The sequence below is a fragment of the Octopus bimaculoides genome, chromosome 18, assembly GCF_046866305.1.
Source record: "Octopus bimaculoides isolate indiv1 chromosome 18, ASM4686630v1, whole genome shotgun sequence".
Classification (NCBI taxonomy): domain Eukaryota; kingdom Metazoa; phylum Mollusca; class Cephalopoda; order Octopoda; family Octopodidae; genus Octopus; species Octopus bimaculoides.
In genome coordinates, this window is record NC_142945.1 from 89,232 (window position 1) to 107,242 (window position 18,011).

Consider the following 18,011-nt stretch of genomic DNA (forward strand, 5'->3'; position numbering starts at 1 on the left):
AGAGTATAAGATAGGCTATGATAAGTGGATAAATGAAGGTTTGAGTTTATTTAGTATTGTAGACAAGATAAGAGAGTTAATTAGCTTTAGCATAAAGAAATGGAAAGTAGATCTCTACTCAGGTGACACAACATTAGGGCAAGTTAAGATTGGGAGGAATTTTCCAGGGAGACTCATTATCCCCTTTAATATTTGTGTTAACCCCACCTACTAGTTTAGTATTAAGCAAAGAATAAAAAATAGATAGATTCTTTAATTCTAAGTGTAAGACTCTTCAGCAAAGATATAGTTATGGAATATGGTATGAATAAGTGTGCAATATTAGTCATAAAATTTACCAAAGAAATGTTGTGATTGATGTGAGCAATATGTTAGTTATATCATAATATAATACATACTCACACATACACATATCTCAACTGATGTCCACCTACACATAACACACATATAACACAAGCACACTTAGCACAACACATAAGCAACTCATGATATGTAAGGAATTAGAATCTATCATAAAATACAGTGATTGAAGGAGTCTATTAGAGAAGAGCAACAGGAATATATCAGAGGTTAATATATTTGTATAAAAATCTGAATTATTGAGCATCTTAAAAGACAAACTTCCTGTTGCTATTTCATTCAGGTTTATTTCTTGTGACTTTGGTCACAGTTCCTCCTTTTAGTCTAAAGTGTTCAACACTCTTTCCTTCCCACTTCATAACTTGCTTCTGCTGTCTCTTCCACTCTAACTCCTTATTTCTACCTTGTATTGAACTGTCTGCATGCATGATTGCCTGTTTCACAAACTGCTTATTCCTATGTATATACTGATATATCTAATATAACTTGCTTTGTAATAATTTCTTGCTCTCTCTTTCACCTCTCTTATCACAGCTACTGCTTTCTCCTTCCAGAATAAAAAAAAAAAGGAAAAAAACCCAACAAAAAGACTCGACACGTGACCTAGCCTTTTATAGTCATATATAGCATGTACATGTGTGTATATGTGTTTGTATGTGAGTGTGTGTGTCTGTATGTATATGAGTATTTGTGTGTGTGTGTGTGTATTTAAGTCTGTGTGTGAGTTTGTGTGTGTAATATTTATTTATTGGTTGGTTTTCTATATTCCTCAGTTTACCATATACTCTTCCCTCAACCCCACCACCATGTTCTGACATTTCTTGGAAATATTTATGTTGCAGATAAAGTATATTGTATAATACGGTGTGAGAAAAAGAAGCAGAAAATTCCCAGCTTTAAGGGAATTGAAGAATTCAATTGGAATACTCGAGCAACATTCTTTAGACAGAAGCCTGAAGAAGATGTTAAAGTTGAGGTAAAATACACGCACACATACATATATACATACGTATATACACATACATCTATACATACACATGTTAATGATATTTTGTCCTTTATATACCTGTATGCATGTTCACGCAAACACACATACATGTATGTATGTATGTATGTATATATGGAAGAAGAGTGTTGTAGTTCGATTGAAGCATTGTAGTACAGAAGTAAAATAATGAACGAAAAGGGAAATAAAGAAAGTTTCTAACAATGTAGAGATGAAAAGTGAAAAACCTTTATATTTTGGGCACAAAGGCCCATCTTTCGGAAGTGTACAATCTCTCCCACCCCCGATCTTTGTGGTATCAACAACATCATCATTCGAGAAGCTGCTGCTTCTAGCACAAGCACTGAACTAAAACAGAGTCATTGCCCATCCTGCAATCCAACTAGCAGGATCTATGTAGACACCCACTTCTGAAGATGGGCCTTTGCACCCAAAATATAAAGGTTTTTCAACTTTCATCTCTGCATTGTTAGAAACTTTCCTCATTTCACTGTTCATTCATATAAATAAATGATTATGATGTCATATGTGTGTGCATGTGTATATATACATCTATGAATTTGTGTTGCAAGATTCATGATGTGAAACCATGTGTTGAAACAGATATTGTTATATTTCGAGATGGTCATTTCTTTTTTTTGGTCAAATAAACACATGCATTATATATTTGTTCTTCACTTGTTTGTTACTGTTCTTATTTTATCTTATGTCCACAGTCCAGAAATCTTTCATCACACATCTGCAACCTCTTCAGTGACCCTTTCTATCCACATGCATCCTCTTACTCTGTTTAGTCCATTATGTCCTTCTGTGATGTGTATCCATATCTGCACATGCATTTGCATGCATGCATGTGTGTGTGAGTGTGTTTGTACATGTGCATATGCATGTCTATGTTATGCATGTGTGTGTATATGGGCTTTCCCACTACACTGATATTCTGTGTTCTTTATATTGTTTTTTTTTTTGTGGTACTTTGACCCCTACCCTCACCTACGTTTTCTCTTCTGCTGGTCTTGACCCTTACTTTTGATATTGTTCTTGCTTATTGTGTTGTTTGTATCTTTATATAGTGTTTTTTTTTTGTTTATTAATCTCTATTTCTTATATTTATCTTTGGAATGTGAATATTTGTCTTTTGTGTGTGTATTACAATGTTTGTATTTGTCTTTTTTTTCCTCTTCTGTCTTTAGTTGTCCTGTTGCATGGTGGGGTGGTGGTGGGTGTTATTGTGTTTTCTGTTGAGGCTCGGTCTGTCTATTATTATGTGCCTGGCCTCTGTAATCTAAACATCATGTCAGTTCTATGTGTTAATACTGTAACTTCTATGTTATTAACCAAGACTCTATGTCCTCCTTGAGCGTGTTGGTAGGGTACTGATGACCTTTTTTCTCTTTGAGTTCCTGCTAGTGTTCCCCTATTCACTCTCCTATGCTGCATGCTGTCTCTTCAATGTAAGTTACTGTTTTGTTTCTGCACCATCCCCCAGTACACTGTAAGCTATAGACTACATTCCTAATCTTACAGTTAACCTGTAGGTTCACCCTACACACTATACAGTTGTTCTCCATGCAGAGTCCTATTTAAAACCAGTAGCCTATAGTTCAGGGGCTGGTTAGGGTAGTCTATTATTACCTTAATACTCTGGTGAATGGAGTTAGCTATTTGCTGGATGCTTTCCATAGTGTTAGATTCTAGATCTTGACATTATCTTGTGGAGGTGCTTTGTCCACTCTGTTCATAGCATCCACATAGCAGGAGCACATGGTTAGGCTTATGGAGTTCTCTGATGATCTCTCTGAGTCTCCTATCCCACTGTACCATATATAGGTTAGCCACATTATCAGCAATACTGACTGATGGCTACACCTTCCTCTAGGGTACATATCTTGTTATTAAACTTGTATATGTGACCCTTAAGTGTGTGTGACTAAAACTCACACCCATCACATGTGCGACCATCTTTTTAACCTAAAATTGTCATTTTTGGGAGTCTGTATAACTGTATAACTCCATCTGTCTATCTAGGGGTATTTTTGGCCATTGAGGTTATAGTAGGGAGTTTACCTCTTACCAATCTTGTGGAGCAGAATCAACTGAGGTCATGTTCATCTAAGTAATCCTTGTCACATGTCAGGTGATCAATGAGAATGATGTGGAGTTTCATGGTGTTGACACAGTAAAACTAGGCCTCCTCCTGAGACTGACATGGCCCATTTACACACACATAAGCACACACATGTAAGACATAGACATGCATATGCACACACATACAGACAAAGAAGTAAATGTACGTGGATGGAAAGGGTCACTGAAGAGGTTACAGATGTGTGATGAAAGATTTCCAGACAATGGACATAAGATAAAATAAGAACAGTAATAAATGAGTGAAGAACAAACATATAGCACATGTGTCTATTTGGCAAATTAAAAAGAACAAAAGGACCATCCCAAAATATAACAATATATATATATATATATATATATATATATATATATATATATATAATCATAAATATACAGGGATTAGCATTGAGTTGCTTCTCCAACATACTGAAAATTTAGAAATAGCAGTCAAAGAACTACTGATTCTAAACTACAAATTTTTCTCTAAATGGATGGCGATATTTATGGCACACATAGAACAAAAAACCCGGAGGGGAAAGCATAAACAAAACAAGTCTTTAGTTAATCGGATACGATCGTTTCATGGTTAAGAGAATGAAAATTTTCCTATTCCAAATCATCAGTCCGATATTCTGATAAATTTGAAAGTGTCTCTATGTGTGCCATAAATATCGCCATCCATTTAGAGAAAAATTTGTAGTTTAGAATCAGTAGTTCTTTGACTGCTATTTCTAAATTTTCAGTATGTTGGAGAAGCAACTCAATGCTAATCCCTGTATATTTATGATGATAAATGGTTTTACCGATAAAGGTTTTTTCATACTGAACTACTTGGCAAAATTGTTAATTATTAATTCTATTATTAATTGACGATTCTCTGCCCTTATTCTTGTATATTTTATATATATATATATATATATATATATATATATATATATATATATATATATATATATATATATTTATATATATATATTTATATATATTTATGTATATGGTCATATATATATTTGTGCATGCATACATACATATGTATGTATATATTGTTATTGCTGTTGTCGTTTTCAGTTCCTACTGGGGTCAACATTGCCTTTCAGCATTTTAAAGGCAATAAAAAAAGAAACAGTACCAGTCAAATACTGAAGTTGATGTACCTTCAAAATTACTGGTGATCTGCATAAATTAGAAACTGTCATCATTGTCATGATTATTGTTGTTAATACCAACTAAATCTTCTTAAATAATAACCCTAATTATGTAATTTTATTCTTTAAACAATTCTAATAGGAAAGTGACTCCTCATGATTGTTGTTACCCCCTGTGTGAATCTGGAAGTATTGGTGATAAGGTTAACAGTTTGCAGAGTCGAACAAGATGGTCTTTCTCTTGAATTGACCCCTGTTCTACCTGTTGGTGCAGGTACACATTGATAGAGAAAGCCTGAAGAATTTGGTGTGCATAGGATTGAGCTGGTGAACCCAGGTTTTCTATGCTGTCTTGAACTATTATGTCCTTTTTATGATTACTTCTGTTAATTATGAGATCAATTAAACAAGAGAAAATATGACTAGTGACACATTTGATCAGTTGATTGAGTTTATTAGCAAAATGCACTTTTTCTAGCTATTGTTGCATATCTAATATATTTAAAATATTTATTTCCTGTTAATACAAACTATTCCCATCTTTATTGAGTATTCAGTATTAATGTCCTTTCTTCCAATGTGCCAAGTTTAGTTATTTTCCAGTTCTTAGTGACTTAAGAATAATTTTGTTTTTGTCTGATTCTTTGTGCTAATCATCACAAAGAGTTTTTAATAGTATTTTTTTCTCTTGCAGGTTTGGGAAAAACGGTTTTTCGGTGACAAATGTCTTGGGTATGTGACACTACCAATGGCCCGAGCAAATTGGTCAAAATATCAAAGCATGAACACATCAACTCGTTATGTAGTACAAAGCAAGGATGAAAAATCTGCAGATTATGACAGGAATCCACAGTATTTATGGATTATTGTCCAACAATCAGAAGCCCTTCATACACTTTGAGGCACATGTCTTCATATTTAATTTTATATTTACAATATTTGTTCTCTACAAATGGTGGTACCCTGCTAGAAATCTTTTTTTTGATTTTTGTTTTATTTTTTCACAACCCTTGACATCACACTGAGCTAATCCTCACTCTTAAGAAAGCAAAAATGAAATAAAAAAGATAGAAAATTAAGAAACCCATTACATTGTAATGGGTTTATTAAATTGTTTTTAAGAACATTTCAAAAATGGATAAAACACTTCAAGAACACTTCAAAAAAAGGATAAAAAGAAGATAAATATATTAACATACACACACTATTTTATTAAAGCTAAATAAACTTCACATACTGTTACTCAGAGTTTCATGTGATTTTTCATCAGACTGTTGTGATAATCCAGACAAGTGAAGATATTTTATAAACAATGGGTATCTATAAAAGTTTATAGATACCAATTCAATTAATACACATTAACAACTGATTTTAAAAAACAAGTGTAAATTGGGATGCAAGTGAGAGTTGACTGGAGAAGAGTAATATATATATAAACAATAGTTGAACTGAAAATCTTTGTGTAGGAGAGGTCTGCTGTAAATGCTGGAGAAAACGTGAGCAGACTAACAAACTATGTCAAGAATAAGAAATGGCAAGTACTTAGAAAGGATAGAAGTAAACCAAAAATTGAAATTAAATTTAAAGATTAAAAACTAAAGTAAATAAGTAAAAATGTACGAATAATTAATAGAGAAGAGAAGGAAACTGAAAAGGAAGTTGGGACATAGAGAAGAAAAGGATAAAGAAAGAAGAGCAGGAAAGAAAAGTGAGTGATTAACTGAAGGTGATAGAAGGGGAGGAGGGGTGAATGTTACTTGCATAGCAATACACCAATTTGTTTTTTGGATGTACCTGATGAATGTGTCACACTTAAGACAAGAAAATTGTTGAAAGAAATTTTGTTGCTTAAATAAAAATTTTTCACTAAATCTCTTATAATTTCTGGGAGATATTTGAAACCACAACCTATGTATTATTATGTCTCAACACCCATGCCTACTGGGCCACCGATGCAGCAACAATCTTAATGAGAAAATCAAAATATTTAAATTTGATGCATGTGTCAAGCAAGGGAGAAAAGTGAGAGAGAGAGAGAGAGAGAGAGAGAGAGAGAGAGAGAGAGAGAGAGAGAGAGAGATGACAGCATGAAACTGTCTTTCTGGAGTGATTGATTATTTGAATGCCTTTCTATGATTGAACTGAAATTGACCCTGGTCAACCACACACACACACACACATTTTTTTCAGGTTTTCTACCATACACCAGATAAAATGGTAAGTCTTATTCTCCGAGATTTAAATTTTGAATTTGTTTTAATCATAAAATTATACCTCAGCTAAAAAGCATCTTTTGCCTTTCGAATACAACCTTTTCTTTCTCTCTCAATATTTTTTGTTAAGTTACAATTTCTCTGCTTTGGACAGGATTTTTCCAATTTCTTTTTTTTCGTTTTTTGTATCAAGTAATGGACAAAAGCATTTTTGAAAAAAACTAAATTCATAGAACCAAACAAAATCAAAAATATTAATTCCATTTTTCCCCTTTCTTTAATACTAACAAGAGTATAGTATGAGAGAGATTTGGCTGTTATTTCTAGTAAATTGAACAACCACACAGAGTTATTCATTTGTTGATGTGTATAAGTAAACAAAAACTAAAAGACACACACACACACACATATATGAATGTATGCGTATGTATGTATGTATGTATGTATGGAGAATACCAATTAACAAAAGTAACATGACCTGGTTGATTCTGTTTAAAGGTTTGAATGCTACAAACATTAAAAAGACATTAAAAAAAGACAAAACAGAAAGTCCTAGCGATTGGCTATAAAGATGTCTACAAAGATCATGAGAAATATATAATATACAAATATGATGTAGATGATGTAGACAAAGCTACATTGAGCCACAAGACCAACTTCCTGAACATCCACAAACACACTTCTAGGTATCTTTTGTGCTGTCAAATGATTCCACATGGATAGTCCTTTTTAGTTTCAGCAAATATTATTAACCTTTTAAAATAGCCCAGTTCCTTTCATATAACTTGTTTTTTGTTTTTTTTTTGTTAGCACTTTACAGATTGTCTTCACTACCACATCTTTTTCACACCATTCAGCTTTGACATACATGATCGTTTTCTTTTGCGGTAATATATATTACACCTAATATGTTTTTCCAAACCACTTAAGAATTTTAGACTTATTTCTTGGCTTGAAGTGAACTGGCTCAAGTCAAGCTGGTTGAAAGACCCTGAATGAAGCTGCACTGAAAATTATGCTTGATTGCATATGTAACTGCCCATACTTTGTGCAGTGGAAGCATGTGTAGGTCGTCATAACCATAAAAATAGGCTGTATGACATTGTAAAAGAAAAGGAAATATATTTTGAGGATGAACAAGTCTCCATATTCTCTATTGCTATAATTATGGCTTAAATATATATATATATATATATATATATATATATATATATATATATATATGCGTGTGTGTGTGTGTGTGTGTCTACACAGACATGCACACATAAGAGATATGGCCCAATAAATAGATAAATGGATAGATAAACAAATAGCTGGACAGATGAACTAAAATATTTGATGAAGAAGACATTCATTGCTTGAGGAGAGATTAAATCCAACGTAATCTATATTTACGCAAACAACATAGAAGATAAGCATCATTTGTCAATATAAACGTCTTGCCCACATATCTTCTCTAATCTGTAGATCTTTTCCTATTTGCATCATCTTATTTCTTAAGATTTGAATGTCTGCTTCCAAACGAAAAACAATTTGAAAATATCTTCACACGTCACCCTGTTTCTGGATACTCGACTGTCCAAGTTTCGCTGTTGTTGCTGTTGTTGTGTATCCCCTGATAAAATCTGACCGTGCATACTTTTGGCCCGTAGTTAGCCAAATAACTAGGTTCAATACTCAGATGCATAGCTCTGGACATGACATACACCCACCTAGTTAAACATCTGTTTCACAGTTGTTAATTGTATGTAGTATTGTGCTGTAGCCTGGGCGTGTTGTCCATTTTATGCTGGTCAGTCTGTTTCTCTGTCTGCTATTGTTGTTCAAGCATAGGTCAGAGCTATGATCAAAAATGTTATGGCTGTGACCATCCATCTTTGAGTCAAGCAATTTATCTTAGACTACATTAGCCATTGTGTCCTCCCTATTTTTCTTTTACAAGGCATTAGTGTTTGATTTGAGGCTGTCATTTCTAAAGGATAGATTCTCACTCCTTACCATACACATAAATTAAAAAAAAAATCTTAACATGCATTTGTTCTTAAATAATGAAATCTTTGACAATGCAGCCCTTAACAGCAACCAGATCGAGTTTATCTCCCACCTCAAACACCCACGAGCAAAGAAAAGGCATCAAAATATCATTTGGTTTACATTCATTACACCCTAAACGTTAAGTCCAACATAACTAAAATCGAAATTCAATCTATATAAACACCTTCCTATAAGGCATAAATATAGGAAACTGTTCGATATAAATAAGTCTATAGTGAGCAATAGCTACACTGGTGATATGAAGAATATATCTTACAAATCCATTATAGCTACTATGTATTGATAATATAACAAATCGTTATCATTAGCGCTCAGATTGTAGCACCATTGCGGCTTTCATAATCAAGTCAAGCCTTAAGACCAACAAAGAGATTTGAATCCTTCAGCAGCATCTGAATTCTGAATGCAAACAGCTGAAACAGATACTGCAAGGCATCTCGTTTTATGCTCTAACAATTTCACTTAACTACTGCTTTGGACTGGAACTTAACTAATCAACCCCAAAAGAATGAAGACTAAAGTTAACTTTTGTGGGATCTGAACAAATGATGCAGAGCATTTATTTTATCCCCTTTTAACAATTCTGCTAACCCTAACCCTAACCCTAACCACATGCAAAGCAAAACATTCATATGGCTAAGTCTTTTTTCTTTGCAGTCATTAAGTACTTCAGTGCAGATTAGTTAATGGTTCACTACAAAGCAGCTCAATATCCAAAATCAGAGTTTTACACAGCACTTTTTGTTTGTTATAAAAGCAAGAAATATTTAGCACAATGTCATGGTAGAATGCGTTGAAATGGTAAAAGTGAAAATATAAAAGAAGAAACAAGAAAGGAAGTAGATGTATATAGATTTCAATAAGAAACATAATAAACCAAACTGAATTAAGCACATTGTCAAAAAAAAGCTAAAGAAAACCAAAATTGTTTCTCTGCAAACATGACTGGAAGTATGGAAAAGTTTAGTAATGAAATAAATAGGTAAATAATTGATGAAAACAGACAAGCAGAAGCAATTTCTGTAAATTAAGTGGAAATAATATAAAAATTGGTGGTGATTTCTCTCAACATTCCAACTAATTCTTAATCAATAAAATATAATCCCCGAAACATGAAGATTGCTGTTGGGTGACTTTCCTTGAGAATCGGATTAATTAGACCTAACTCTTGGAATAATATTGTCTATAGGGATATTTCTGCAGAATAATCTTCACTGGCTGGTATGAAACACACTAAACTTCGGTAAGATAATCTCTCTCTCTCTCTCTCTCTCTCTCTCTACCTAACCATCTGTCTATATGTTGAATTTGCATATAATATGTTCACATGTATACAGTAGCAAATATGAATACACACACACGCTATTAAATACATATATTAATGTATATGCTTTGTGTCTTTTCCAGTGACTGCAATGGTCTAACAGAGTATATGACTCTCAGTGTCACTGGTATTAAAAACACCTTAGAGTCATGGACAGGTGAGATAATGCACCTCGTTATACATGTGTATACATACACATGTATACACATATAGTTCAATGAAGAGATCCAAATGTTCTCTGTATAGAATACACTCAGTAGTGCTCAAGAGGTTTAAGCTTGAGCGGGTATTGCATGAAATACAAAAAATGTATATATCTATACATATAAAAAGGTCCTGCTTACACAGAATAGAAATGATATATAGAGAATTAAGGAGGTAAAGAACAGTTTCAACAACTGTTTCTGAGGGCTCAGTTGTCCATAATAATATTTATAGGTGGATTCCATCAAGAGATGAGATAAGCCTCTATCTTCAGGGAAGTGATCTTAGATTTGAAGTATAAGATCTCTTCCCTGAAGATGGAGACTCATCTCATCTCTTGATGGAATCCACCTACAATTATTATGGACAACTGAGCCCTCAGAAACAGTTGTTGAAACTGTTCTTTACCGCCTTAATTCTCTATATATGATTTCTATTCTGTGTAAGCAGGACCTTTTTATATGTATAGATATATACATTTTTTTTTTGTATTTCATGCATTCAATATATTTTATATATTGATCTAACTTGCTTTCCCTACATTTACTTCTACATACATACATACATACATACATGCATACATATAGCAGGAACAGTAATTTTATGTATGAGAAAACACTGAAAATTTGTTAAATATTGTTTCATTTATTTGGTAAAGTATCGAAATGCCCCTTGTTCTACTGCAACCTGGTCACTGAAATGGTTCAACCTGGTGACCTGGTTGCAGTGATGTGACAAATATTTCGATACCTCAGAAAATATGTGAATTAAACAGTTTTTGTGGATTTATAGATGACTCAAATGTATGTTCCATTGTGTGGAAGGTTTAGTTTCGATAGGTGACCTCAGAACAAATGACTAACCAGATATATTCATCCCACATATACGTGTGTGTATGTGTGCATAAATATATACACAGATATGTTAATATGTATAAGTAAACTCATATGTATGCAATGAACGAATATATGTCTGTATACGTGTGTGTGTGGGGTCAGGATTTCAAAATGAATTCTGATGCATCTGGTTATTTCTTATCTCATTTAGTCAAGAGTGTGGTCAGTGTCCATTGATCATCTTTTCCAGGGTTTCCAAGACTTGCAAGAGAAGGCAGGATATCGTCGAACCCAAATACTTGCGACAAAGTGGGCTTCAGTAAAGATACCCAAGAATTAATTAAACTAGAAAATGGATTAAAATAAAGATCGATTTATTTTTTGCTTTATTTATTAATTTTTGTTGATTAATTTTGGTATTTTCACGAATTCTTGCACAGAAGAGCAAAACAAAAAAAAAAATATTTATTTTCATCAAATTTACCAATGTAATCAGAGAGAAATAAGAACAAAGTGAAATTGATTAGGTTTTAATTAATTTAAACCTAATTAATTGAAACCAAATAAAAAGAGTCTGGCTAATATCTCCAGTTTTCTTTCATCGATATCTGATTCAAGTTCGATCATTGTAGCAACTCTCCTTATTCTCAGTTACTTTCTTCCTACTGATGAGAACTTTAAGAACTTCTTACCAACAAAAGAACCTCAGTGTTTGCATTCAATCTACTAGAAATAGCGGCCAAATCTTCTTGCTGTCGAAATACCGTTCAACCAATAAAATATCTGTTGCATTGCATCGCGCACATCATCTTGTCTGTTTACCTTTGTGAAGAGGTACTTCAATCCTTTTAAAATATTATTACTATTATTATGGTGACGAGCTGGCAGAATCGTTAGCACGCCAGATGGAATGCGTAGCTGCATTTCGTTCTTCTTTACTTGAGTTCAAATACTGCCGAGGTCGAAGTTGCCTGTCATTCTCTCGGGGTCGATAAAATAAGAACCAGTTGAACACTGGAGTCGATGTATTCGACTCATCCCCTCCGCCAAAATTGCTGCCTTTGCGGAAAAATTTGAAACCCTTATTATTATTATTATTTTATTGCCTTTGCACAGCTTCTAACGCTAGAGATGTACTACGGTGTCAGCTGTTGACTACCAGTGAACTAAGGTAACACCCCTTAACTTTCGAGTATTCGAGCGGTTCCAAGCTGTGCTGTTTTCTGCAAGTGCTCCTCCCTTATTGCAGCTCCTATTTGTTCCATGTATTTCTCAAGATTTTTACTCACTGTTCCCAGAGCTCCAACAATTATTGGTACAACTACCACCTTTTTTCAGCGACACAACAGCTTAAACTGCCAATCGCATGCTTCGTTGTCAGCTGGGAATGCTATATCTATGATCCAGCATCGTTTGCTTTCTTTCTCAATTAACACTTTGTCTGGTTTCCTATTCTCTATCTCATGATTGCACTGAATCATAAAATCCTACAGGATCTTTGCATTATCATTTTCGATGATGCCTTCGAGTTTATGTTCGTATCACTTTTTTGCTCTGTCAAGTCCATACTTGTTGCAAAGTGTCCAAGGGATAATCCTTGCTATATTGTCACGAAGTCTCATATTCTTTCTGGATTAGTGGTAATATGCCATACAGTTTTACCATTTTGTCCACAAATTTGACTGGTAATCTGCCATCATCATCATCATCATCATCATCATTATTATTATTATTATTATTATTATTATTATTATCATTATTATTATTATTATTATTATTATTATTATTATTATTATTATTATTATTATTATTAAAGGCGGTGAGCTGGCAGAATCGTTAGCGCGCCGGACGAAATGCTTAGCGGTTTTTCGCCTGTCACTACATTCTGAGTTAAAATTCCACCGAGGTCAACTTTGCCTTTCATCCTTTTGGTGTCGATCAAACAAGTACCAGTTGTGCACTGGGGTTGATGTAATCGACAAGTCCCCTCCCCACAGATTTCAAGCCTTGTGCCTTAAGTAGAAAGGATTACACTGGGTAACACAAGTTTTGCTTCTCTAAATGTTTTTAGTGTTTCTAAGGTAATTTTTCTCCTGATTTCAAAATTACCCTTGAAAATTGCATAGTATCGATATTTTAAGAGATAATCGCGGTTTTCTAGAGAATGGGAACAAAATTTTGCTGCAATAGTATTTTATTCAAGCTATTCACATTGTACACTAATAGGAACAAAAAATATTTTGTCCTAATATTTTTTTTTAACTGATGAGAAATGTAAACAAAACTATGGTGAGACTACAATAAGATTTTACTAGAAATACACCAAAGATCGTGCTCTCCTACTGTGAGCTCTTATATCTGTACGCACCAATGACCATATAAAGTTCCCCCATCATTGCAGTGTTCCATCTTCCTTGGTATCTTTTCTCCATTGTAGCAATATCCTGATTGAATCTCTCACCATGTTCCTCACTCACTTGAGACCTAAGTTTTCACGCAAAAAGTCTAAATTTGAATGCAAAAAGTGTACCTTTAATGACATACCTCTCAATAAGTTTTGCTACGAGTTGCTTGTAGTTTGGGTCTTCATTTTTACCAAAGAATCCATTGACAATATCTCGAAAACCCTAACCCTAACCCTAACCCTAACCCATGCCCCTCTTTCTCGATCCCTCATCACATTTTCAAGTTTTGCTAACCTCAGATTTTCCTTACTTGATGTCCAGTAAATATACGACCCTTAACTTTTGCCTCAGCTTTGGAAAGAGTAGACAAATCTCTTGAAATGCTTTTCCACCACAATCTAAAGTCTTTACAAACTGTTTGACCAAACCCAGCTTTATGTGAAGAGGAAGTAACAACACTTTTGCAGGCTCTAAAAGAGGTTGTCTTATAACATTTAGCTTTCCTAGCTGGAGGTCATCTTGTGGGGGCCACTCAGTCTTCTGGTAACGTTCATGATCAGCCTTACTGTCCCATAGGCAAAGAAAACACAAATGCTTAGTGTACTCACCCGGTAATCCAAGTAAGAAGCCAAGCATTTTAAAGTCGCCACAAACATCTCATTTAAACTTATCATAGTTTACTTTCTCAAGAAGCTCTTTTACATTGTCATATTCTTCCTTTCTCTGTACGGAGTATGCAATAGGCAAGAATGGATGCTGATTTCCATTACGTAATAAAGCAGCTTTGAGACTTTTTGTTGAGCTATCTATGAAGAGTCGCTATTCTTCAGGGTTCTGATGAATTCCAATAGCTGTAAATAAGCCATTTATATCTTTACAGAAGTAGAGATCCTTGCTTATGTCAAAGTAGACTTTGAATTCCTCACGGCGCCTCCTGTATACTGTTAATCTGTAGATGAAATAAGCACCAGTACGCAATGGTATCGATATAATCGACTAGGCCCCCCCCCCTCTTCACAAATTTCAGGTCGTGTGCCTATAGTCGGAAGAATTATATACTAAGGCGGCGTGCTGGCAGAATCGTTAGCATGCTGGGCGAAATGCTTAGCGGTATTTCGCCCGTCGCTACTTTCTGAGTTCAAATTCCACCGAGATCGACTTTGCCTTTCATCCTCTCGGGGTCGATAAATTAAGTACCAGTCAAGTGCTGGGGTGCGATGTGATCGACTATCCCACTCCCATCACATTCCAGGCCATGTGCTTTTAGTAGACATGGTTACGGATTCATTGAGTCCATGAAATAATGTTTGCTAATTTCCTCAGTCTTACATTAAGTGCAGTTAGGCCTGGGAGACTAAAGAGAATATTTCTCTCTCTGAATATGAAAGCATTCTTTGTTCCTTTCCAAACTCAGTGGAATTTTCCCTTTCACTATTTAGAATCTGTGAAAGTAGAAAGGAGAAAAATAACTTAGTTCTCGTAGGAAAACTGATTTTTTAAATATGATGTAAAATTTGAAGCAGTTTTAACAATGGGATACATTTCCAAGCTTATATCTTTGTTAAGCAATACAGAAAAAAGGTGCCCTATTTTCCATTTTACGTACCTTCGGAGTTTCAAGTTGTTTCAGTTTCTTGATGAATAAAGAGTGCATGATGGTTCCACAGAGGGTTATGTTATTAAGCCAAGTAATTCTAAATCTGGTGGGAGTTTGGTTTAAACAGAAAAACAATGATCCAACTCTAGTCTTACAGTAAAGAAGCAATTTTCTCCGTAGGATATGAAATAATATAAACTACAATTTAAACGCTATTTAAAAACACCTATCAGGGAATAGCACTTCTGATTAAATGAATGGTTTGCATTTTTTCTTTCTTTCAATGCAATTTAGAATCTTTTGAAAATATAATAATTCATTGTCATGTTCAAAATTTCTGTTTTCTTTTACAATTTGAAGAATGTATACAGATACAAAGATATTCTATATGAATGTAATATATGATGTAGTTAGAATATTTAGTTTTCTGAAAATAACCAAAATTTGAACTAAAACTCAAGAGATACAAAATAAAAATTATTTGTACGTCTAGGTTTAGTTCAAATCTCATTTTATTTGCCTGAAGTCATCAAAATATGTTCCACTATTATATCGCGGCTATTTAAATTACTTGTACTACTTGCCACAGCAAGAAAATGGTTTTAGCTTTTATTAAAAGATTGAAAAAAAAGAAGCAAAGGAGTCAATCTCATTACATGAGGAGCTCTTTATCCACCAGGGGCCAATGTAACTGAAGTCTTCGAAAAAGACTTAGTCCGGTGCTCAAATATTTCTAACAACTTAACGCTCTCATCATTGCAATGTTGATAGTTATATCGAGGATAACCATAGCAATCTTAGTATATTACTGGTACCGGTTTCTATGCCAAGTAGACCTCACTGGGTTTTAACTCATAACCTATGGGACGCAACAACATCTCTTCTTTGCTGATAGATACATCAATTAAGGGGAGGAGTTGAGATACTCTGATGACGTCAGGAATATTGAGAATAGCTTTAATGTGAACTCGAACCCAGATGGCAACATTGAATCCATAAAATAGATCAGCAGCAGCAGACGTTTGAACATTGAAACACTATCCTGTCCAGCTAATTGACAACGACCGTCGGAGAATCTCGTCCCAGGCAGTTGGTTTAACCTCAAATCAAAACTGCAAGGTGGATTTGACGAGTAACGAGTTTATCACCATTCTACATCAATAGCTTCATCTGATACACACACACACACACACACACACACACACACACACACACACACACACACACGCACACACACACGTTATTTAACTGAAACCAAGACATCACGGTTACAACTGAGTTCCAACTCCATTCCTTTGCCGGTGGGGTGTGTGTGTAAGACTGGAGATTTAGCTTCAATTAAATCTTATATCATTGTCCTTTTTTTTTTAACTAAGTACATTGTTTCTTGTTTGCATACACCAATGTTTATACACTTCTTTATTATATACTCTCCCTCTGTCTCTCATGCACATACGTACATACATACAGCTACAAACACGCACACACATACATATGCACATGCGTACACACACCTATAAACACAAACACACACATACACACATATGCAAATAATTTACTTTACGATCTCTGAATGGAAAACTATTGTTATAGCGTTGTGTAATTTTTACAAATATTTCAAATGCAGAAACGACAAATAGCAACAGAAACACAGCTATAACACTTTAAATCCTTTTCTATTATTTAATCCCTGCATAATCTTAGAAAACTTACAACAGGATTAGTTTGACAATCAAACTCTTCCACTTCCACCAAAACAGTTGGACTTCTTTTGATTTTGAAGAATCCTATTTGATAAGAAAAATATGCATATGAAAGCGGGCGTGTGTGTGTGCTGAGATAGAGAGGGGTGGGTGGGTGAGTGAAAAACAAAAGGGGAGGGGAAAGAGAGAAAGATAAAGAGAAGGAGACGGACGAACAGAGAGAGAGAGAGAGAGAGAGAGAGAGAGAGAGAGAGAGAGAGAGAGAGAGGGAAAGAAATGCCAACAGACAGATTATGTCTATTATAGTGAAGATCTCATTGTAATGCCGCGAGTTCGCTGTCAGTGTAGTTGGTCAACTAACATTCCTTCAGCCAGTGAGAGATCTGAAAGAATGTCGACTGACCAGTTCTACAGACAGGAATCCTAGGATATCAGCATGAGCTATTGACCCTAATTTATCAATCATTAATGAGACAATAAATATTGTTACTCAGCTATTGGTATTGAATACTCTTTCCTCAGTACGTGTGTGTGTGTGTGTGTGTGTGTGTGTGTGTGTGTGTGTGTGTGTGTATAACATATGTATATGAGAAACTTCAAATACAGAAGAATCTACTTGCATAATGCGTGTAGGCAATTATTGGTGTTATTTACCTCAAGTCCAAGCTGCTTGAATGAACTGCCACACAGTCTTCAATACAGCTGCGAAACACGGATCCAGTGTTACTTATATTCTACGTCTGTATCTAACTACCATATATTGTGGTTTATCATATGGGATGCCGGCGGGTGAATAAATTTGGTCGCATAGATGTATAATTGACTGAAGCTATCTGGGATACGACCAATAGTTATTCAATCGATACTAGAGATGGTGAAGCAAAGTCGATATTGATAAGAATTGAGCTCAGAATATAGAGGGGTGAAAATAAATACTTCAAGGTATTTACTCCAGAATTATATAATTTCTACTCCTGAACCAACATACCAATGGTGTTAGTGCTAACACACTATCTTAAAGAGAGTGTTTTGTCAG

The 18,011-nt window shown here is 34.5% G+C and overlaps 1 protein-coding gene and 1 long non-coding RNA gene across 8 annotated transcripts in view; one reads left to right on the forward strand and one right to left on the reverse strand.

Annotated features, from left to right (window-relative positions):
* Nucleotides 1-6,317, forward strand: part of LOC106871671 (calpain-5) — a 41,265-nt gene extending 34,948 nt beyond the window's left edge. For 5 of the 6 annotated variants that reach the window (XM_089365557.1, XM_014918256.3, XM_014918257.3 and 2 more), the window contains exons 12-13: nt 1,203-1,336; nt 5,333-6,317. In XM_089365557.1, the coding sequence (XP_089221683.1) occupies nt 1,203-1,336; nt 5,333-5,539 (341 nt within the window). In that variant the 3' untranslated portion in view covers nt 5,540-6,317. Of the gene's footprint in view, nt 1-894; nt 959-1,202; nt 1,339-5,332 lie in introns of those variants that run through there. The other variant, XM_089365559.1, reaches the window with a different exon arrangement.
* Nucleotides 1-18,011, reverse strand: part of LOC128249768 (uncharacterized) — a 38,634-nt gene that overhangs the window by 2,188 nt on the left and 18,435 nt on the right. Inside the window, exon 1 of one of the 2 annotated variants that reach the window (XR_016244898.1) lies at nt 1,427-1,564. The exons of the other annotated variant lie outside the window; for it this stretch is intronic. This is a non-coding gene — a long non-coding RNA (uncharacterized LOC128249768). Of the gene's footprint in view, nt 1-1,426; nt 1,565-18,011 lie in introns of those variants that run through there. 2 annotated transcript variants of the gene reach the window in all.